The 22,051-nt window shown below is 41.2% G+C and overlaps 4 protein-coding genes across 12 annotated transcripts in view; 1 reads left to right on the top strand and 3 right to left on the bottom strand.

Annotated features, from left to right (window-relative positions):
• wasla (WASP like actin nucleation promoting factor a) overlaps nucleotides 1–22,051 on the top strand; it is a 51,963-nt gene that overhangs the window by 19,080 nt on the left and 10,832 nt on the right. The window contains exons 3-9 of one of the 8 annotated variants that reach the window (XM_077517764.1): nucleotides 11,402–11,590; nucleotides 11,702–12,417; nucleotides 13,354–13,552; nucleotides 13,607–13,753; nucleotides 14,781–14,832; nucleotides 14,953–15,334; nucleotides 20,618–20,714. In XM_077517764.1, coding sequence (XP_077373890.1) covers nucleotides 14,967–15,334; nucleotides 20,618–20,714 — 465 coding nt within the window. In that variant the 5' untranslated portion in view covers nucleotides 11,402–11,590; nucleotides 11,702–12,417; nucleotides 13,354–13,552; ... (1 more) ...; nucleotides 14,781–14,832; nucleotides 14,953–14,966. Of the gene's footprint in view, nucleotides 1–11,401; nucleotides 11,591–11,701; nucleotides 12,418–13,353; nucleotides 13,553–13,606; nucleotides 13,754–14,501; nucleotides 15,335–18,554; nucleotides 19,659–20,617; nucleotides 20,715–22,051 lie in introns of those variants that run through there. The other 7 variants (XM_077517767.1, XM_077517769.1, XM_077517762.1 and 4 more) reach the window with 7 other exon arrangements.
• On the bottom strand, nucleotides 3,015–5,667 carry LOC144016781 (hyaluronidase-like). 2 transcript variants are annotated; one of them, XM_077518103.1, is made up of 3 exons: nucleotides 4,738–5,667; nucleotides 4,563–4,652; nucleotides 3,082–3,683 (listed from the first exon to the last, which is right to left on the bottom strand). In XM_077518103.1, exons 1-3 carry the CDS (start codon nucleotides 5,647–5,649, stop codon nucleotides 3,225–3,227), a joined length of 1,461 nt encoding a protein of 486 aa, XP_077374229.1. In that variant the 5' UTR covers nucleotides 5,650–5,667; the 3' UTR covers nucleotides 3,082–3,224. The 2 variants fall into 2 exon arrangements, with proteins under 2 accessions (XP_077374228.1, XP_077374229.1); XM_077518102.1 differs by having other exon boundaries at nucleotides 3,015–3,683; nucleotides 4,563–5,667.
• On the bottom strand, nucleotides 10,517–13,767 carry LOC144016632 (IQ motif and ubiquitin-like domain-containing protein; the record flags this gene model as incomplete). The annotated part of the gene is made up of 6 exons (XM_077517972.1): nucleotides 10,517–10,993; nucleotides 11,423–11,608; nucleotides 11,789–12,037; nucleotides 12,228–12,404; nucleotides 13,332–13,502; nucleotides 13,573–13,767. Coding segments are annotated over 6 exons (1,119 nt in total), but the record flags the coding sequence as incomplete, so codon positions are not given.
• On the bottom strand, nucleotides 15,164–20,709 carry LOC144016530 (uncharacterized). Its single transcript, XM_077517770.1, has 4 exons — nucleotides 18,417–20,709; nucleotides 17,764–17,937; nucleotides 16,653–16,828; nucleotides 15,164–16,592 (listed from the first exon to the last, which is right to left on the bottom strand). The coding sequence occupies exons 1-4, from the start codon at nucleotides 19,522–19,524 to the stop codon at nucleotides 16,377–16,379; spliced, it is 1,674 nt and encodes a 557-aa protein (XP_077373896.1). The 5' UTR covers nucleotides 19,525–20,709; the 3' UTR covers nucleotides 15,164–16,376.

Here is a 22,051-nt window from a genome sequence, read left to right as displayed (position 1 = left end):
TCATCGCATGTATTTGATTTATTATTGTAATGATTTCCTTCTTAGAGGGTGGAGGACCTCCATTTCATTTCGTAAGCGTCGTCTTTCCCATGCGGGGTTGTTGTCAAGTTTGAGGTTTTGACGCTTTCCTGAGGACATTTCTACATGGGACGCAAAAAAAAAAGACGCCAAATCGGCGTCGTCGGTTACTTGTGAGAGCCAGCAGCTTTTTTTTTGTTTGTTTTTTTGCTGAGGCGCACTAATTATGTATTTTCTTTATGTGGAGTGGACAGCGAAGATGTATGCGCAGACCGCATTGTGGACATCTTTTACATTTAGTTAGGGGGGGCCCAATTACGCAACCCGGCCGGCGACTCCCGGCCCGGCCGCAGGCAGATTCTTGCGGCGCCGGCAGCCCAAGACAAAAAAAGTGTGGGCGTGAAGGCGACCCCCCGTAACGGCTCGCAAAAAAGCCGCACGATGACGCCAGATGATGACTAAGCGTTTATGTCCAATCCGTCCTCGCTGGCGGTGGCGCCGTTCCCACATGTGGATCGCGTTAAACGGGAGCTGCTGCTCCACAAGGTTCCTCGCCACCGCGCACGGCCAATCCGAGGTTGTTTTAGCGAACGAAAAAACTCAAATTCAACGGTTTCGTTCACAAAATAAAATAAAAACGAAAACTAACTCAAAGTGCATTTTATGTTGACAAAACTAACTGTCATTTCAGCAAAAATGTCCTTTGTTTTAGTCTTTGGTGATGAATTTCATGCATGAGCCTTTGGGGATGACTTGAAACGTGATTTGAAGTCGATTTTGATATTAATTTGAAAATGTGTCACACAGATGTGACATCACCGAGAAGCAGCCAATAGAAAAGTACTTTCAGATGACGTCACTCCCATGGTATTTTTTTTTAATATTGCACACAAGTAATACACATTAAAAAAAAATTAAAACTAATAATATTAAAACTAAAATTACGCATTTATTAAATAACTAAAACTAATAAAAACTAACAGAACCACCCCGAAAGCTAATCAAAACTAATTACATAAAAAAAACTCAAAATGAACTCAAATGAAAATTACAAAAAAACTAAAACTAATACTGAAACTAAGCATTTATGAAATAACTAAAACTAATAAAAACTAACAGAACCACCCTGAAAACTAATTCAAACTAATTACATAAAAAAAACCTCAAAACGAACTCAAATGAAAAAAAAATTACCAAAAAAACTAAAACTAATACTAAAACTAATTAAAACTAAGCTAAAACTAATAATTTATTAAATAACTACAACTAATAAAAACTAACAGAACCACCCTGAAAACTAATTCAAACTAATTACATTAAAAAAAAACTCAAAACGAACTCAAATGAAAAATTACAAAAAACTAAAACTAATACTAAAACTAATTAAAACTAAGCAAAAACTAAGCATTTATTAAATAGCTAAAACTAATAGGAAAAAAAAACCTAACAGAACCACCCTGAAAACTAATTAAGACAAACAAAATTTAAAAAACAAAACTCAAAACGAACTCAAATGAAAAATTGCAAAAAAAAAAACCTAAAACTAACACTGAAACTAAATAAAACTACGCATTTATTAAATAACTAAAACTCATAACAACTAACAGAAACTAATTAAAATGAACTAAAAAAAAAACATCGACATTACACAGATCTGTTTAGCTGGATTGAATCGGCAATATTTTGCATTTAATGCAAAATCGGTGATTGGTTAGAATTTATTTTTTTTTTTTTTTAATTTCTCAAACATTTTAAAATGAGTTTGTTATTGTGTACATTGAATGTTAATCTGTGTTTCTGAGATCATTTTTATGGTTTAATTGTTATTATATGGTGATTGTGTCTTGCCGGAAAAAAATCTAAAATAGTTGTGAAATTTTGTCAAGTCGACTGACACGTCTTGAAACGGTTTCGCTTTCCAGATGGAAACGCTGGTCGAAGCGGCCATGTTTTTCTTTGAGCCGTCGTTTTTCGGGGCCTCATCCGCGGGCGGGGGTGGTCGTCTGGCACGCGCGAAACGATTTCCAGACAAAACCAACAGATGGATGACGGGCGGCCATGTTTTTTTGCACTCGCTTGAACTCGCTGACATATTTTGACTAACCAAGATTTATTTCATCCAAATGACGATTCCTCATGACTCACTTCCACGATTACAGTTAATTGACCTTTATTCAACTTTCCTGTATTTTTTTTTTACAGCTTCTTGTTGTGATTGTAGCAAAAGACGATTGCATATAAGAACAAATTGCATTTTTTGACGACCAAGATTTATTTCATCCAACTGACGATTCCTCATGACTCACTTCCACGATGACTTTTATAGCTTCTCGCAGCTCTAGTTATTATTGAACTCATTAACAGTACTTCCAACATGTACACTTTTTTTAGTATGTCACTCGGCATACTTTTTTTTTATTATTATTTTATTTTATTGATTCTTTTTTTTTCAACATGGCCCTGGTTGATCTCTTATTCTCTGCTGCCACCTGCTGGCTGTATGTGTAATAACTGTATAATCTAGCATAACAAAACATTAAAAGAAAAACAAAAACGTATAAATATGTCTTTGGGACACTTAAGACATTGAAATTAGAACGTGTTTATATTTGTACGTTTATACGATTCCTTTCTTTTTGGAGCTGGTGAAACAGTATGTAGCTCAAGGTTAGTTTTAAAATGCCGCATCCCGAGTAATTAACACATTTGCTCCAGAAAACGTATAAATACGTCTTTGGGACATGTAAATCACCTAAAATAGAATGGATTTATACGTGTTTGGCAGCAAATGCGTTAATTACTCGGGATGCCGTGTTTAAGAGTAACCTTGAGCTACATACTGCTTCACCAACACAAAAAACAAAACAAAAAAACAAATCGAATAATGATGTCATCATATCCAAAAATAAAGAACCAAAAATTACTAAAAAAAACAAACAACAGAAACTGCTGTTTTCCTTAAAACCAACCTGTGTTCCACTGTCACTGACTAATAATAATAATAATAATAAAATAAAAAATAAAACAGAAGCAAAATAATCTTGAAAAAATGGTTCAAAATACTCTCAAAGGCAATCTGAGGAAGTCTGCTGCCAATGAATGATGTCATTATTTTTTTTTTCATGTTTGACATTTATTGTAGTATGACGTCATTTCCACCTTTTGAAGTTTGCCTTGTGAAAATTCGGGACTTTCCGTCCTAAGTTTCACACAAAGAGACGCTTGACAAGCAGCCACGCCCCCAACAGCGCGACGACGCACAGGCAGGAGAAGTGAAGCGACAGCCGGGTCAGGACGTCGCCGTCGCCACCGGGGGGCGCCGTCCCCGTCTGCGGCACCTCGCAGTGGACGCCGGTCCAGCCGCGGTAGCACTGGCAGGAGAACTTGTGCTTCATGTCCAGGACGTCCCGCCGGCCGAGGCGGAAGCGGCCCCTGACGCGGAAGCGGGGGCCGGACGGCGGCGGCGACGGCGGCGCCGCCCGGCGGCGGACGCTGAAGAACCGCGGGTCGAGGTGCAGGTAGGCGTTGGAGTCGAGGCTCTTGCGCACGCAGCGGCCGTTCTTGCGGCACAGCGCTTTGCTGCACAGCTTGGCGGCCGACGTCACGTTGACCACGTAGTGGCCCAGCGGCCCGTCGATGTACTTCTTCACCGTCAGGCAGTTCCTCTGCGCCGCACAACGCCAAACTTGTTTTTTTACAACCTTCGGAATCATTCACTTATTACAGACGAGAACACGTTATTATTATTTTTTTTTATGGACTTTTGCGACTAAACTCATTGATTTTTAATCAATCACATTCAATTCATTTCAACTAATTAATTCAATACAACTAAGCTAAGTGATTATTAATTAATTGAATTAAATTACACTCATTAAATGCAAAGAAACGAATTGGCTTTTTGTGACCAAGCAATTAAATATAACTTAACATACCAATTATGAATTAATTAAATTCAATTAATTTTAAGAAATTAATTAATTACAACTAATCTGATTGACTTTTTGTGACCAAGCAATTAAATATAACTTAACATACCAATTATGAATTACTTAAATTAAATTAATTTAATACAGCTAAACTAATCGACTTTTTGTGACCAAGCAAATAAATACAACTAAACTAATTGATTATAAATGAATTAAATTAAACTAATTAAATACAAATAAATAAATAATTGATTAATAATTATTAAATTCAATTAAACTAGTCAATTAAATACAACTAAACTAATTGACTTTTGTGAATAAGCAATTAAATAACAACTACGCTAATTGATTATTAATGAATTCATTATGTAATTAAACTCATTAATTACATAAACTAAGCTAATTGATTATTATTTAATTGAATTAAACTAAGTAATTAAATACAACTGAACTAATTGATTATTAATTAGGTAAATTCAATGAAACTAATTACTGAAATACAACGAAACGAATTGAATCGAATCACAGGCCCAAAAATGGGAATCAAATCGAATTGTGAGACAGTCCAAGATTCCCGCCCTCTTAATGCGTTTTCCCTTTGCCGTGAATTCTTACCTGCGATCGTGCGTACTCGGACGAACCCCAGAGGACGACGCCGGACGCTCCGAGGGCGGCGCTCTCGCCGATGGTGTGCACCAGGTCGCTCTGACCAACCCAGACGGAGAAACACCCCGGTCAGAAACGGGAAGCGGGCGGGAAACCCGAGACGCTCGCTCGCAAAGCCGTTTACCTCCGACAGAACCGCGAAGGTGTACGCGTAGAAGGGTCTGGAGTAGACAAAAACGGGCAAGGTGACGTCGGGCCGCGCGATGGCGGCGATCCGCATGGCCTCCTTCACCCGGTAGTGGACGAACTTGACGGCGTTGGCCGACGACCTGAGCTCGTAGTCCAGGTAGACGGACGGGAACAAGGCCGTGCTCTCCTTCCACAGCCACATCAGGTGGTCGTTGCGGACGTGCTCCACGTTGGGGCACTCGCCCGTGTAGCGCCGCGGGTGCTGCTTGTAGCCGTAGTTGTAGCAGTCCGGGAACAGGTAGAAGCCCCACAAGCCGCCCGGGCGCCGAGCCTCCGCCAGGGCCAGCGTCAGGTTCATGAAGTCCCGCCCGGCTTTCTCGAAAACCTCCTTGGCCTCCTTCTCCACTTTGCTCTCGGGCCAGTCCGGGTGACGCCTGCGGATCTGCTCCTTGGACTTGTTGCGGTAGACGTCCTTGGCGCCCCAGTTGCGCACCCACTGGGGCCGCCAGTCCTCCCAGTCGATCACCGCCAGGCCCCGGAAGTCCTTGTGCGGGATCAGCTTGTCGATGTCGCCGCGGGCTTTGCTCAGGTGCTTGGCGATGCTCTGGTTCTGCGGCAGCCCGCCGTTGACGGGGAAGCCCGAGTCCGAGTAGTACGGGTAGTGGCCCAGGTGGCCGTGGTAGAAGATGGTGACGCTGGGTCCGCTCAGGGTCTCGTTGAGGTTGGCCACGATGTCGAAGACGCTCAGGTCCAGGTCCACGCCGAAGCGCAGGCGGCACGGTTCGGTGGGTGCGTTCCAGACCACCGCGAAGGGACGGTGAGGGACCAGGGGCGCCCGGGACGGCTTCCCGCCGCCGGCCGTCACCCACAGGACCAGGACCAGGACCAGGAGCCCCGTCGGAGCCATGTGCGCCCAACCCCGGCTGTGCCGCGATTAGTGGGTCGGCGGTGGGAGCCCGACGCGCTCGTTAGGAGCTTCAGTGAGCGCGAACAATCGAAAGGAGGGCAAGTGGAAGAATGTGCTCCAATTACGCAACAACAACAGTCGTGAATAATAAAACGATTGATTTGCACTCAAAAACCTTCATTTTATAAAAACAAAAAAAATAGAGCAATCGTGTGTCAGGAAGAAAAATACCGTCACCTTCAAAAGTTTTGGAACGGCAAGGCCTATTCCGTTGGAAAAAAATCGAAAAAAAAATATCGCCAAATCGGCCCATGCAGTATCGCAGACGTGCAATAAGTTTTGTGCTTTTAATTCAATTTAAACAGTCAGACGCTAATTAAAATGAACTCATTTGCTGCCAAAAACGATTAAATACGTTCTATTTGAAATGTTTAAAGTGTCCCATCGACGTATTTATACGTTTTCCGTTTTTTTTTGTTTTATGCTAGAGCATACAGAAGGCTTTGATGCAGCCTCTCACCTGCAACAGTCGTTAGTACACAAACAACCAGCAGGTGGCAGCAGAGTAAAGGAGATCAACCGTGACCATGTTGTGGGGCTGCACGATATATCGGAAAAAATATCGATAATACGGCATGCGACATGCAATAAGTTTCATATGGAATTGTATGCTTTGATTTGAATTTGACCAGTCAGCCATTATCGAGAGGTCAATACAATTAATTAACTAAGAATATATTGAGTTTGCTTAATTTACTGCACGAAAAATGTCATTCTTTCATTAGATAATACAAATAATTTCTTTAGCTATATGTTAAATATCGCACTAATATCAATATCGCTATATTCAGCAACGATATTGCACAATATTCCGATATTGTGTAATAAAGACAAATGAGACCAAAAAAAAGTTGACAAGTGCAGCTTTTATTTCGTGCTCTTTCAACACCTCAACCCGTTTTGGAGTTGCTCAGGTGTTGCCTTTTAGATTGGGGATAGACCGATTATCGGTGCCGATATGCCGATATACACAACAGCAGTCATGAGAGAGAAAATTTCTGATTTTCAGTCAAAACCTCCATCCAATCGTACCGTCTTTGACCCCGACCAGGATGCGAGACCAGATCGGTCCTATGCTCAGAAAAAAAAAGCCAAAAACGATTTTGCTGATGTGTAAGTTCCTCCACGGCCGATCTGGGACACGTTGCACCCATATGAAGACCTCCCCAGACCCTGCCGAGCTCCGAGCAGACCGAGCAGAATATTTGGAGGAATTTGTGTCCAGGCGAATCCGATCGACGCTCGGCCGCAGTCTTGGCAGAACTTGACGGGAATCGGAGACGCTTCCTGATGTAAATATTCAAAGGAGACTTTGGAAACGTCTAAAAGCTCGTGTGAGGTCCCGCTTGCGAGCGTGTGATCGTCACCACATCGACATTTCATTTCACTTGGAAAGGCGTCGATTTTGTTTTTTTTTTTTTGTGTGTGTGCGCGTGTAGGAGGATGTTACATCCTGCCTCGATGTTGAGATCACTCGTATGCAAGCAATTCTTGCCGTCCGCATCTCTCGATGACTTGAACGTAACACGAGGACGAGCCTTACCGGAAAGTACTGTTCATTTAATCCGCCATTTTTTTAGATTTTGTCTTAGTTTTAGTCCAGCTTCAATCACGCTTGTTGGTTTTTATCATAGTTAGTCAACCTCATCCCGTTTAGGGCTGGTATCGATTCAGATTTCCAGAATCGATTCGATTCACGATTCACAACGATTTTCGATTCATTGGAGGAATTTATGCTTAGTTTTCGTTTTTTTTTTTAAAGCATTTTTGTTTTATTTTATGTCGTTTGTTTTTTTTCTTTTAGTTTTATTGTTGTGTAGTATGAGTGGTTTGTACCGTACTTACAGGTAGCTAAAGTTTTTTGATTTAAATGCAACAACCAAAACTTTAGAAAAAAAAGTTTTTAATAAGAAAAAAAAAGTATTGTACTGCAAAAAATATACAGTAAACACACAATTCAATAGAATGTAAGGAAATTCCGTTGTAGCATTTTTACACAAAATATCTGTACACAAAAAAACACAAAAAAACAAAATGAGAGCACAAGCGGCAGCTGCGATGATATTTTTTTTGCACTCACAACTCAAAGTAACAACTAAGTGTGGGCTCTCGTAAGTCGAGGCTTGCACTCCGCCAAGAATCACAGCGTTCCGTCATGTTGAGCAAAAGAAGGAGGAGGAGGAGGTGGTTTTTGTTCTGGTGCTGCCCGGACCGAGTGCGGCCAGTCCTGCAGACCGCTCGCAGAAACCCAAAGTGGAGGACATGCAAGTCCAGACCGCCAAAGACGGGAACCGAGCCAAGCGAGAGTTCACGGCTGACCTCCATTTTGGAGCTGAGAAAAAAAATTATAATAAGTCGCTGACGCTGCCTCAAGATGAAGCTTCAATATTTTAATCGTCCGTCGTGATTTATTTGAAGAGCATTTTGGAGGAGTCCCCGGCCACAAAAAAAAAATTGGGGTCACGCCCAAACAACAAGCAAGCACTTGAGGATGAAAGGAGCCTCCACGCCAGCGGGTGGCGCCGATCCAAAAGGAGAAACTGCCTGCAAAAGACGAATGGTGGTGACTTTGGTTTGCTCGATGACGTGTTTACACGACTGGATCGCCCGTACGCGCGCAGTGCAAGCCGTCGAAGTCACAGGGCGGCCATCTTGCTCCTCCCACCTCGCCAGCAGACTTCCTGTATCAACGAGACGCCATGCGCACAGATGAGATAGCTGCAGCACGTAGGCAGTTATGTTGAATTACACTTAGAATTCATAAAAAAAAACAATCATTAAGCATAATAATTGAACTCATTGACTGGCAGCCATTTTGACTGAAGCCAACCACCTTCGCTGACGGCTGTTTTACTGGATTTGGACTGATTTTGCAAGGCCCACAGGATATTGTGTTTTATTGCTATAAAAACATGGAAGCTACCAAAAGAAAGATTAAAGTCTCTTCTGTCATCAGGAAAAAAAAAATTCTCTTTTGCACAATTAGCATTAGAATATAGCTAAGTTTCGTTGATATTCACATTCCTGGTGAAAACACGGTGGAAAAGAGCTTGTTGCAACATGACACTGATCTCTTATACTCTGCTGCCACCTGCTGGCCGTTTTTGTAATAACTACCATTTCCTCAACCGTTCTTTGCAGTTGAGAGGCTGCATCAAAGCCTTTTTGTATTAAAAAAAAAAAAAAAGCAAAAGCAACATGTATAAATACTAGGGGTGTGCTAAAAAATTCTCATTTATGATTCAAATCGAATCGATATTTCATATCCAAAAATCAATTTTATTTCAATTATAAATGAAGAAGGGGAAAAGGCAGTTGTAGCCCACATGCTGTTTTTGTGGGAAAAAAAGGCACTTACAATACAAAATTAATTAATGTTTAAAAAAAAAAGAAAAAGGCACTTTAATGTCTCTATTTGTCATTTTGGCTGGAGTCGATCATGACAATTTTTTACATATCTGTAAATTGAAGCAGTAATCATTTGTCAATCAAATCATTTTGAATCGAAAATTGTTTGAATCGAGAATCGAAAATCGATTCTGAATCTTATCATAGACCCAAAAATCGTAATCGAATCGAGTCGTGAGACAGCCAAAGATTCCCAGCCCGAATGAAATACGTCTTAGACACACTTAAAACATTTCAAATTGAACGTTTTTCTATGTTTTTGGGAGCAAGTCAAGTTGTAAAATGTCTGAAGTCCTCTTGTTTATGTTTAACACATTTAAAAGATGATAAATCGTGCTATTTCCACAAAATACCGTCTTAAATGTTCTTCAATTTCGATACTGTAATATGTATATGATCGTATGGCGTGAAACGTTTCTTGGGAGGAGCAATATGGCCGCCTCGCCACCTCAAAAGTCTTGGCCTAGCGGCTGTCCAGTCATATATATAGAGATGAGTGTTTGTTTTTTTCTGGACATGTTAGCCGTTGTTGCTAATGCTACGCTAGTCGAGCGCACAGTTGAAATCTGTCGAAGGGCCACACACGTCCCGCCTGGCGAACGGCGAGCGGAATTCCCGTCAATGTGGAAGACATCAAAAACGATGTCGCAGCTGGAAGCTTTTTTTTTTTTTTTACCACTTTTTGAGCGTGTTAACAAAAGCGTCGTGTGCTGGAAAATATGAAATTGGCACTAAAACGTCAACAAAAGACGTCAAAGGAGACTTTGTGGAATTCAAACAAAAAAGTTGTCGAGCGAGGATCGTTTGAAAGTGTAACGAGCGCTTCGCACACATGCGAGCGGGATGATGCCGATTATTGATGGTGTGGTTTTCAGCTTTCCAGATGGGATTTTTTTTATGATTTTTATGAACAGTGCCGCTTGAGTGGAACAAGCTGTGTTTTACATTTGGCTGCTCAAATCGGCCTTGAAAAAGTGCTGACTCATACTTTCCGTTCGCGCTTTGGGTCTGAGACGGCAAACTCGCGTGAAAATTCACCACCGCCGCATTAGCATCAACAAAAAATGATCATCATGATTGCAATTATCAACAACTTTATGCTTTGTGTTGCGAGCCGACTTACAGTAAGAAAAAAATGGTTTAATGCCCTTGCATGTGGGCAAGGGGAGCCGCAGTTACCGTTTAGTGACCGTGACAAACAAAAAAAGAAAACAAAAAAAACAAAAACACTTGCAAGGAGCTGCTGTCGACCACAGCTCACACAAAGACGTTCACACACTGTTCTTTTTTCTTTTAATTTTGTTTTTTTTGGCCAGATTAGCGGATTGCTTATCAAAAGGAAATATTTGACGCAGTAAATAAATATTTGGTCTATCAATTGACGTAAACAACAACAGCATTGAATCTTCACATTTTATTTTCCATCCCACACAAACTGATGAACAAAGTGCAATAATACAAATCTGATCTCAAGCAGATTGCTGAGCTGACTAAAAATATTCACGAGGCTCAAACTCATAAATCCAAAAATATAACCTCATGTTTACATTCCATATTCAAGCTTGTAAAGGACTTTAACAGCTCGCTCACTCACTCACTCACTCACTCACTGACTCAAGACGATTTTCCGCCGTCACGTGGCGCCCCCCGCTGGCAGAATGACGCCATAGCAGAAGCGCGAGTGTCCCAAAAGTATTGGGACGCGCCTGGTCCCGACAGATGTTGTCGCTCTTCTTTAGCACACCTTGCGCCGTGTCCCGCGTTTGTCGGCGGCGGCCTTGGCCGAGTTGGCGGCCATGCCGGGAATCTGGTTGAAGTGTCGGCGGGCCAGCAGGTGCTTGTGCTCGACGCTGCGGACCACCGGGACGTCGTACACCTGACGGAGACAAACGCTCATTACTTGTCAACTTGATCATACTGGAATAATGCCGGAACTTTATTGACAATTTTGAGTTGACGTCACAAGTCAAAATGGCCGTCTTACTCGGTGAAAGCTGCTTTGTATGCTCGTCGCACGTTTGTTTACACCGTGTGCGTGAAGGAAATATCAGAAATGTTTGAAATACTCTGCTGCAACTTCTTTTTATCAAAACTGTTGAATTTTGTTTTCATCGTAATTAATCGCCTAACTTCAATACAGTTAACTCACGATTAATCAAAAATTTTACATCTGTTTTAAATGTACAATAAAAAAAATTTTTTTCTAAGTTTTCATATTCTTGTTAACCAAATTCTTTCTCCCAAAAACGTATAAATACGTTCTGGTATGGGCAATTTTCGGCAGGTACTCGGCAGGTGTCGGCACCTTGAGCAGGTCGTCCACCAGGAGGTGAGCGTCCGTCTCGTCTTTGCAGAGCAGGACGCAGTTCCACGGGCTCCAGTCCTTGCTGCGGTCCCAGCGGACCAGGACCAGGCTGAAGAGGTCGCTACTGCCGCTCAGGGCCGAGCGCGACCCCCAGATGACCTCCACCAGGTACTGGATGTCCTCCACCTGCACATATATAGTGCTCATATGTTTACATTCCATATTCAAGCTTCTAGGGTCATAATTTCTTCATTTAATTTTTGTTTTAATTTAAAAAAGAATTGTAGGGAGTTCCCGTGTGGAGACTGAAATAAATACTCGGATAATCGTCACGGCATCGGTGGCCTGCGTTTGCGTTTTCGCGACCTGCAGGATGAAGGGGACGACGTTGTCCTTGTTGAGGAGCAGCTCGGCGTCCCGCAGCCGCTTGAGGATGCTCTTGAAGCAGGAGAAGTCGTCGCGGGCGCCGGCCACGTTGCGGAGGCGGGCGCAGTCCAGGCAGCGGCGGCTCAGGTGGGCGCGGGCGCACGAGCCGAAGCGGGACGAGCCCAGGTAGCGCTGGCAGCCGTGGCACAGGAACACGTCGTTCCTCAGCTGCGACGGGCTCGCCGGCACCTGACAAAACAAAACGCAAGTATTGAAAAAAAAAAGAAAAAAAAAAAGAGGGCTTCTTGAAATTTTTATTAATGAGTTTTTATTTGATATTTAATGGCACACCTTTGCTTCTGTTTTTTGAAAAAATATAATTAAATGTTAAATGAAATGTTGTAGTGAGTGAGTTTTTTTTTTTTTTTTTTTTTGTCACCTTGAGGTGCTTGGCGACCTCCGGGTTGAACCCGGGCGTGCGGATGAACTGCAGGAAGTACGTGCACAGCCTCTTGCGCAGACCTTCCAGGTTGGCCTCCTTCACCTGCCGTCTCATCAGGTCCTCCTCCCTGCCGATCAGCTCCAAAATTTCCCGAGTCAGCGGGCACGGGTGCTCCTGCGACGGTAAGGTGAACATTTGCCAACACCAAAATCTCATTTTACAATCGGTTTCCTTTTACACACCTGCTGACTGAAAGCAGATGAGAATTTTAGACCAGCTCAAAGCAGGTTTAAGTTGTGGCTCAGTGATTTTGGTGAGGTGCAGGCAGACAGATTCTGTTGGGGTTTTTTTTTTAGTATTTTTTTCTGTTTTTTTTTTTTTTCCTGTTTTACTCAATATTTTTTTTGTCATAAAATATTCCAGCTATCCAGTGGTCTGCAACAAGTTACTTGGAGTTCAGAGGTCAAAAAACTATTTGGTGCTATGTTTTTTGGAATAATTATTTTTCTGGTTTTTGGATTTTTTTTCATGTTTTTTTTTATTTTTTGGGGGGATTTTTTTTTCTGTTATTTGGATTTTTTTCTGTTTTTTTCTGTTTTTGGAATTTTTTTTCTGTTTTTTGGATTTTTTTTTCCTTTTGTTCTTTGAAATATTTTTTTCTGTTTTTTTGGAATATGTTTTTTTCTGTTTTGTGGCATAATTTCTTTACTGTTTTTTGGATTTTTTTTTTCTATATATTTTTTTTCTGTTTTTTTTTGTGAAGAATTTCGTCTGTTTATTGGAATGTTTTTTTCTGTTTTTTGGAATATTTTTGGGGGAATAATGTTTTTCCATTTTTTAAATAATTAATTTTCTGTTTTTTTGGAATATTTTTCATCAGTTTTTTTCAGTATTTTGTTCTGTTTTTTTGGAATTTTTTTTCCTGTTTTTTGGAATTTTTTGTTTTTGTTTTTTAGAATAATGTTTTCCCCCCTGTTTTTCTGAGTAATTTTTCCTCCTGTTTTTCTGAATATTTTTTTTATGACAGAAAAAAACATTTCGAAGAAGAGAAAAAGAACACTTTGTTTTTGTTTGGATGTGTTTGTGTGTTTGCGTTCCAACCTCCACGGTGCTCTTGAGGCAGAGGAGGACGTGAAGTCGCTGCTGGTATCCGACGGGCGACATGGCCACGCAGTCGTACAGATCTCCCAGCTCGCGCGCTCGGATGGTGTCGGGCGTGTCCATCTCGATCAGGCGACCGTCCGCCGCCCGCCACCGATGAGGCTCCGACGACTGGCGCGACCGACAAGTCGGCGTTAGGAACCCGCCGACCGCTAACGCCGGTTCGTCACATCCGACCGACCTTGTCCAGGAACTTCCTGACGCTTTTGTCGTAGTTGCTGCTGGCGATGGCGATGCCGTGACGTCCGATGGTGGCGATGTAGCGCGTCTCCTGCTCCAGCAGCGAGCACAGGGCGGCTTTCCTCTCGGCGCCGCGCAGCGTCGCGTTGATCTGACGCTCCTTGTCGCTACGCCACTCTTCGGTGACGCGCAAAAAACACACACAAGTCACTCAATGTCAACATCTCAAATCAAAACAACAACAAAAAAGACTTTTTCATGTGTTTTTAAATCAGGAAAGTAGTAAAAAAATAAATACAAAAAACATGGAAAAGGATATTTAAAAAAAAAAAAACAGAAAAAAAGTATAAAAAGAAAAATTAAAAAAAATTAGGAATAACAGGAAAAAAAAAATCTGAAAAACAAGGGAGGCGGGGTCTGAGTAGTTTTGAGGGGACTTTGTTTTTTAAATGTATTAATTCGTTTTTATTTGATATTTAATGGCATCCTTTGTTTCTGTTTTTTTTTTTTAATAATTCAAAAAAGGTGTTAAATTTCAGATTTTTAAATTTCAGTGTTTTTTGGGAGGGCTTTGTTGTTGTTTTATATATATATATATATATATATATTTAATGGCATACCTTTGTTTGTTTGTTTTTTTTAATTCAAAAAGTTTAAAAAAATTCCGAAAAACATATCAAAAGGTATTTTTAAAAAAAACAAACGTAAAAAACAAAAAAAAATGATTTATTTAATGAGTATTTTTGGGAGGGCTTTGTTTTTTGTTTTTTTATTATTATTAATTAGTTTTTGTTTCTGTTTTTTGAAAAAAATTATAAAAAAAAAGTTTTTAAAAAAATTCAGAAAAACATAGCGAAAAAAATAATAAAATCAGAAAAACAGTTTATTTTTTTGAAAACAAAAAAAATAGTTCAAATCTGGAGAATAAAAAAAAAATACTGTATTCCAAAAAAATAAATAAAAATATACTTTTTTAAAAAACTGAAAAAAATCCATAAAAAAAATAATACAGAAAAAATAGAAAAGAAAAAGCCCTCCATCAAAAAAAAAAAAAGAATCCAGAGATTTTTATTTCAAGTGAATGGAAATGCTTCCGAATATTTATGCTGGTAAGAAAAAGGGGGGGAGGTAACTGCCCATTTCTGCCATTTTTTATACATAGACATAGATACATATCGCCTGTACATAAAAATGTTTTCATCTCCTCAGTAAACCCCGGGAATCTTTGTCGTTCTTTGCAGAGGATAAAGAATATAGGCCTGTGAGTAGAGCTCAATTATCTGTTTTAAATCTTATTTGTGCTGTACTTGACAAGATGACAGGAGTTGAACTGTAATGAACATAATGTTTGCTGGCCTTATACTGCCCACATGTGGCCAAGGCGGACACAGCAGAATGGGGCAGTATAAGTGCTTCTTTTTTTTTCTTTTTTTTTTCCTTCTCACCAACAGAAATATACGGAAGCATATGATTTGTTGTTTGAGAGGCGTTCCACGTACTCTCCAGGGCGTCGTAGAGCAGGTTGAGGTCGTCCCTCTTGCGCGGTCGCGTCCAGCGGCTGCGGCAGTCCTGCAGCTGCTCGGCGCGCTCCTGGCGCCTCCTGCGCTCCTGCAGGTCCAGCCAGGCCAGCCGCCGGTCGCGCTGGCGCCGCAGACGCTCCACCGCCCGGCAGCTCAGCCAGCGGCGGGTGTGCGCCTGCAGGCGGATCACCTGACGGGGACACGCCCACCAACGCGTCACCGTTCAAATGCAACCCGATACAGGTACGCCCTTTTACATTTTTTTTTTGTGCACTGACAATTTGAAATAATGTCCGGTTTTGGAATAAAAGGATGGCAATGTAAAAATGTTATTTTTTTTTTTCCATGTTTGAAAAAAATAATCCAAAGAGTAATCAATTATTAAAAAAGGGTTGATTTTAATTGCATAGCATTTAATAAGTTAATTTTACATTATTATTATTATTATTATTATCATTATTATTACTATTATTAAATATTAATATTATTATTATTAGTAGTATTATTGTTAGATTTATTATTATTATTAGTTGATTTAGCACAGCGGTCCTCAAATGAGGGTACGTGAGGTTTTAAAATATATTTTAGTATATGTAAATATTTCAGAAAAATATAAGTTCATAAAATGAATTTTGAGAACGAGAATCACCTGTCAATCATTTGAAAACTTTATTTATTATTATTATTATTTATTTTTCTTCTTGAGAACAGAGCTTTTATGTTGACAACAAATCTTTATTGATAATTTAATTTAAATGATTTATTTATTTTATTTTTTTATTTCCAATTAGAGGCCACATAAATATAAATAGTTCCAAAGTTTAATAAATCTACCCACAACACTATTTTTTTTTGTCTTCTATCATAAATGCTTTACTAGATGACACTTTAAGTTGACAATAATTTGTATGTGCACAAATTATTATTTATAATAAATTAATTAATTAATTAATGCATTTATTTAGTTTAGTTTTTTTTTCATTTCCAATTATTTCAAGAGGCCACAAAAATATAGAGTTCCAAAGTTTAATAAATCTGCCACACTATTTTTGCCACATAAATAAATAAATAATAAATATATGTTATTCTAAATATATATTATAAATTATGTTTGGTCCAAAAAGAACTTTTTTCTATTTTAAGAGCGTTTTTCTATTTTTTTTAATTGGTGTTAATATTTTTAAATGCTTAAACAATTTCTTGCTTCGTAGCAAAAAATCGTTTGAATAATGGTGATGATTATTTTCTCCATAATGGAGCAGCCCTGCCGTGAGCCTCATTTTTTTTATTTTTTTTTCATTTTCATTTGAGCTTGAGCATCTCCCCGGTTTCCCAATGTACTCACGGCATGCAGCCGTGTGCTGTGGTACTCGTCGGCGGTGACGTATCGTCGCGGGCTGAGCAGCTTGTCGTCCATGTTGGAGATGTAGCAGCCCACCGTCGTCACCTGCGTGGTGACGCTGGACGCGCACTGCTGCGGCCGGGACGCCCGCTCCGCCGTCTTGACGTCGAGCCGTCATTAAGTATCCCACTGTCTCGTTTGCGTCCGGGTTGCGCTTACCTGCGCGTCGCGGCTGACCACGTCCGCGCCTTTGCCGGGCCGACACCTGCGCGGGGTCTGGGCGGCGGCGTGGTGGTACTCGGCGCCCGTCACTTTGTGCCTGTAGCCGCCCAGGAAGGCCTTCGTCGGGCGGGGGACATCGCTCCCCGCCGCCGCGTCCTGCGAGCCGCTTTCGTCTTGGGAAACGTCGGCACGCGGAGGGAGGTCACAAATAATTATGCAATCATCAAAAATATGGAATAATACAAAAATAATAATATGTGCTCAATAAATGTTGGGAAAATGGGACCAAGAAACACTCAACTAATTTGTCTTCACAATTTTAATTTTATTTATTAATTCTAATCATTTAAATGTAATAATTTAAATTTTAATTTTTATTTAATTTTTCTTGGCAACAACTTTACATGTCTAAAATGAATCACAACAACAAAAAACACAATTTATCTTGACAATTTAAATTTACATTGAATTTAATTTATGAATTCTAATAATTTAAATGTAATCATTTAAATTTAAATTTTACTTAAAATTTTAATTTAATTTATCTTGGCAACAACTTTACATGTCTACAATGAATAACAACAACAACAACAACAAAAACACTCAACTAATTATCTTGACAATTTAAATTGAATTTCATATATTAATTTTAATAATTTAAATTAAATTTAAATGTAAACTTTACTTTAAATTTAAATGCAATTTAATTTATCTTGGCAACAACTTTACATGTGTAAAATGAATAACAACAAAATTTCAACATGTAAACTGTCACTCATGATTGTATAAGTTTCTTCTTTTATTTTCTTTCCTTTCTGCTACTTGTTTATGTATTTATATAAAATCCAGCTTGACCCCATTCTCCACAAATATATGTATTATTATTACATTTATATAAATTTTCACGTGGACGTGTCTGCTGCGTTGCTGGAATTCCCCCACTGCAGGCTTTTCAAGTAAGGAAAAATAAATAATCATATATAAAAAATAAAAAAAATTGTTGTGTTAGAAAATTTAAAAATGAACTGAAACTGAATGCACTCATTTTGACAGCCCTAAAAAAATAATAATAATAATAATCATAATAATAAACCGAACTTTGTCTTACCAGTCCTCAGGCTCACGTTGATGACGTCGGTCTTATCGTCCTGCTCGGAATCGGCGAAACTGGCGAGCAGCGGGTGAGTGTCGGGGTCAGATGACGTCGTCTCCACGGCGACGTCACCGCGCGGCTCCGCTCCGAGTTCCGAGAGGGTCTGCTCATCGCGGGGGGCTTCTTGCCCTCAAGTCACACAAGCGCACCACATGCTGTATGAAGGGAATTCTGTATGTCCGTCCGAACAAAACTATTTCGCCGACAAGACCCACTCAATCATCGACTCTGACGTCACTCATTCAAAGTCACAGTGAGCAAAGTGACAATGGCACCCCCAAGTGGTCAATAATCATAGCTGCACCTCATATTCAGATTTTGTGAGGTACAGTACTGTATTCCACATAAAGCTTTAAAAATATTTCCAGCCATTATCCATTCCACTTATCAATAAAAATAAATATAGGGTCAAAGGAACAATAAACAGGAGGCTCCTGTAAAAATGTAAACATTTCAAAAATAGATGGCACAAGTAGATGTAGAGGTTTGTAATTGCCTGCCGACGCCACAAGATGTCGACAAAGCACTTAAAATTGAAACTAGCATTTTGTTCGGCTTGATTTCATGTGGTTTCACAACTTTAACATCATTTAGTGTCAAATACTCACCTGGGCTAGACCTGCTAGTCTGCCCCTCCTCATCCGTTGGTCCTCCATCTGAGAGGTTTACTCCTGCTAAGGTCTCAACTTCCTGATCCTCTTCATTCCCCGGTTTTACTTGGTCCTTGGAGGTGCTAGCCACAGATATGGTCTCGTCCTGGTTGCCTGGTTTTTCTTGGTCCTCAGAGATGTTTACATCTGGAGTAGTCTCTTCCTGGTTACCCCGTTTTCCTTGGTCATCGGAGGTGGTGTCCACAGATATGGTGTCGTCCTGGTGACCTGGTTTTCCTTGGTCCTCAGAGATGTTTACATCTGGAACAGTGTCTGCCTGGTTGCCTGCTTCTCCTTGGTTTTGGTCCGGTAAGGCCTCGTTTGCTTGTTCCTCCTCATTTCCTGGTTTACCTTGGTCCTCCGAGGTACTTGCTCCAGGTAATGTATCATCATTTCCTGGTTGTCCTTGGTCTTCCGAGATGTTTACATTTGGGGCAGTCTCTTCCTGGTTCCCTGCTTCTCCTTGGTCCTCAGATGTACTCACTACTCGTAAGGGTTCATCCTCATTCCCTGGTTCTCGTTGGTCCTCTGAGATGTTTACATCTGAAGCAGTGTCTTCCAGGTTGCCTGCTTCTCCTTGGTTTTGGTCCGGTAAGGCCTCGTTTGCTTGTTCCTCCTCATTTCCTGGTTTACCTTGGTCCTCCGAGGTACTTGCTCCTGGTAATGTCTTCTCCTCATTTCCTGGTTCTCCTTGGTTTTCAGATGCGCTTTCTCCTTGGTCCTCAGATTCTGGCAACGCTTCATCCTTGCGCTCCTCATTCCCTGCTTCTGCCTGGTTGTGCTCGCCTCCTGGTTGTGCTTGGTTCTCCTCTGATTCTGGAAGAATGATTGCGTCATCCTCCTGCTCTGACATTATTTTTTTTTTTTGTAAAAAGCTCTGCTCTGTTTTTCCAGTGTCGACTAAGCGAGCTGTCAACCAAAAAGCGGCTTCATTCAATACCATGCAAAGCTTTCGTTTACACGTTGTCATAGTAACCGCGTGGCAAGCCGACCCCGCCCCCTTCCGCCTTCTTCGTTGCCACGGTCGTAACAAAACGTGACGTAAGGCGAACATGTCAGGTTTCATGACGAATTTGAAATGAAAAACAAAGTATGATTTACTTTTTTAATTTTTCATTTATGCTTAGTATCATTCAGTTCCTAGTTCATATAGTTGTAACATTGCTGAACTATGTGCTCCAAAAACAGAGGAAAAAAGTGGCAAGTACACGTTTGTGTATTTTGAATGTCAAAATAAGCTTGTTTCCTTTGATGTGTTTAAACCCTGTTTTGCTCCACTTCACGCCACACGACACGCTTTCGGCGAGGGAAAATACACATTTTAATCCAAGTGAAAGTGCAGATTAAATTAGCCTATTTCGCCGAGCGGTTATGAACAATAAGCGATTAATATTTTAGGACTTTTGGGGCTTTTTATTTGCATCGAAACGTCGGCGGCCATCTGCTCTGTGCGCGTGACGTCACCACGCCGGCCCCGCCTCCCCTATTTATTTTTTTAGTTTTTTTTTTGCCTCCGCAGACAGCGCTGCAGTCGTCGGACCAAACCGTTTTTTGAGTGAAAACAAGTAAAAATGAGTCAAATAAAGCTTAAGTAAAGTCCCTCGGAGTAGGCTTGTTGAATTAAAATGTTATTATCATATATATTGGTGATGAATTGCGATCTATTTGAGCCAATTCTATGCTCTTAAACCGCGGGCGACTCGTAGAACTCCCCTCTGCTCATCCCCCCAAGTGGTACGCTCCATGTAGTTGCCATGTTGGACGGCCGCATCCCCGCTGCGGCTGCTTCACTTTTAACGATGCAAGTCTCGCGTTTCCTCGCTTAAAGACGCCAAACAGGGGCGATTTTTTTGGACTTATTTCACACCAAAGACAGGAATTCAGTCGTTTTGTGAAGCGAGCGTCGTCCACGACGACACGCCCGCTCCTTTGGCCGCCCTTCAAAGTCGTCCAAGCCTGGCCCGCAAATCGGCGGCTATGATCCGGCTGTGATGGAGGCCACAGCGTTCGCGGCAGCTCGCATGGACGTCGTCTAAATTCGCTTGTTTTGTTTTGTTTTCTTCTTCCCCTCCTTTATTTTTGAGGGGGTTGGGATTCCTCTGACTACATCCATCTTTTTTTGTGGGGCCTCCTCCGCAAACAAACACGACCATGAACAGCCACCCGCTGCCTCGCCGGGTCGCCAACGTGGGCTCGCTGCTGCTGACCCCGCAGGAGAACGACTGCCTGTTCGGCTACCTGGGCAGGAAATGCGCGGTGAGTTGTTTTTTTTTTTTTTTTTTTGGTGGGGGGGTGCACCTGCCAAAAAAAAAAGGGAAGAGGCTGGTGCGCAGTTGCGAACGTGACGTTCAAATGTGCTGCATCACTCGAGTACACTTTTTCTTTTTCTTTTAGTTGCTCAATTTTACACTTTTTTTTTTTTCCCCCACCTCATTTATCTGACTATTCGCGGTGCTCTTTTGATGAATACACGGTCGTTGCCTTGACTTACGACTTGAATTCGTTCTGTGGCCAAGCTCATTTTGCTCGTGTGTCAAATCAATATCCTGATTTGAATCAAATTAGTTTTGAGGGGGGCGTTTTTTTTTTTCTTCGTTGATGTTAGTTGACAACTACATAGCTTCAATTTTATAAACAGTAGTTGTTTGCTAACGTCTTGTGGCAACTATTGACAATTCTGAACATCCTCAACTCACCTTAACTTTATTTATATCGCGCTTTCAAACAGCCTGAGCTGTCACAGAAACACAAAAAACAAACAAACATAACATAAAACATCAACACCAATACAATCACATCAAATCAACATTCTTCCATTTCTACATACGCTTTGATGTTTGAAGCAGTTATAGATGAAAGAGGACAAAAATTGGTCTCCTTTCAGCAGTTGATCAGAGACGTCTGACGTCACACACGTTTGCTACAAGCTAAGTTTGCTTATAAGCTAGCTCATGAACAAGCAGCTGCTGCGTTCGTGTTGAGCACCATACACACAAAAAGAATGGTCCAATTTTCCAAATCTGCCTCTCCTCCAAGCGGCGACGTTCGCGTCCTCAGCTCCGCCGCCGTCCATCTTAGCTCGCCAGCGTCGACTGTCCAGTAGCGCCGACTTCTCCTCCGAGCAGAAAGGGGCTGTGAGAAATGCTGCCCGTTTCGTGGCGCAAAAAACAACAACACAAGCGACCCGCAGGTGCCCGGTGGGTCGTCAGATAGCGCCGACATTCCCCCATCAGACTGCCGAGAACAGTCCAGTCCAAATCGGGTCCACCAGATGCCACATGACAAGAAAAGCGACAAAGACGGCTGCTGCAGCTCACAGCACCATCAACAAACAGCCAAGACAATAGACAAAATGGCCGCCCTTCAACGAGAACTTGGACAGCGCCTCCTGTAGCCTGTGATGTTCCTCTTCTACAGTCTGGAGTCTCTTGATTTGCTGCTCCAGGCTGAGGAGCCCCCAGCATCCGGGCATTTCTCATCATTGCCACATTTCAAATAGGAGTGTGACGATATATCGATATTGCGATAAATCGTGATACTTTGTCTCCCGATAGATTATCGATACACCTACGCAAGTATCGCGATATTTGTCG

The sequence above is a fragment of the Festucalex cinctus genome, chromosome 3 (genome assembly GCF_051991245.1).
Source record: "Festucalex cinctus isolate MCC-2025b chromosome 3, RoL_Fcin_1.0, whole genome shotgun sequence".
Lineage (NCBI taxonomy): Eukaryota > Metazoa > Chordata > Actinopteri > Syngnathiformes > Syngnathidae > Festucalex > Festucalex cinctus.
The sequence above is the reverse complement of the archived record's forward strand: the minus strand, read 5'-3'. Positions and strand labels throughout refer to the sequence as shown.

Bases quoted from the DNA above. Each gene is read 5' to 3' on its own strand.
- LOC144016781 (XM_077518102.1), bottom strand. From the start codon at position 5,649: ATGGCTCCGACGGGGCTCCTGGTCCTGGTCCTGGTCCTGTGGGTGACG. The intron at 3,684-4,562 runs GTAAGAATTCAC...TGTGCGGCGCAG, and splicing joins CCGAGTACGCACGATCGCAG to AGGAACTGCCTGACGGTGAA.
- LOC144016530 (XM_077517770.1), bottom strand. From the start codon at position 19,524: ATGAAACCTGACATGTTCGCCTTACGTCACGTTTTGTTACGACCGTGG. The intron at 17,938-18,416 runs GTGAGTATTTGA...GTGTGACTTGAG, and splicing joins GACTAGCAGGTCTAGCCCAG to GGCAAGAAGCCCCCCGCGAT. The intron at 16,829-17,763 runs GTAAGACAAAGT...ACGTTTCCCAAG, and splicing joins CAACGTGAGCCTGAGGACTG to ACGAAAGCGGCTCGCAGGAC.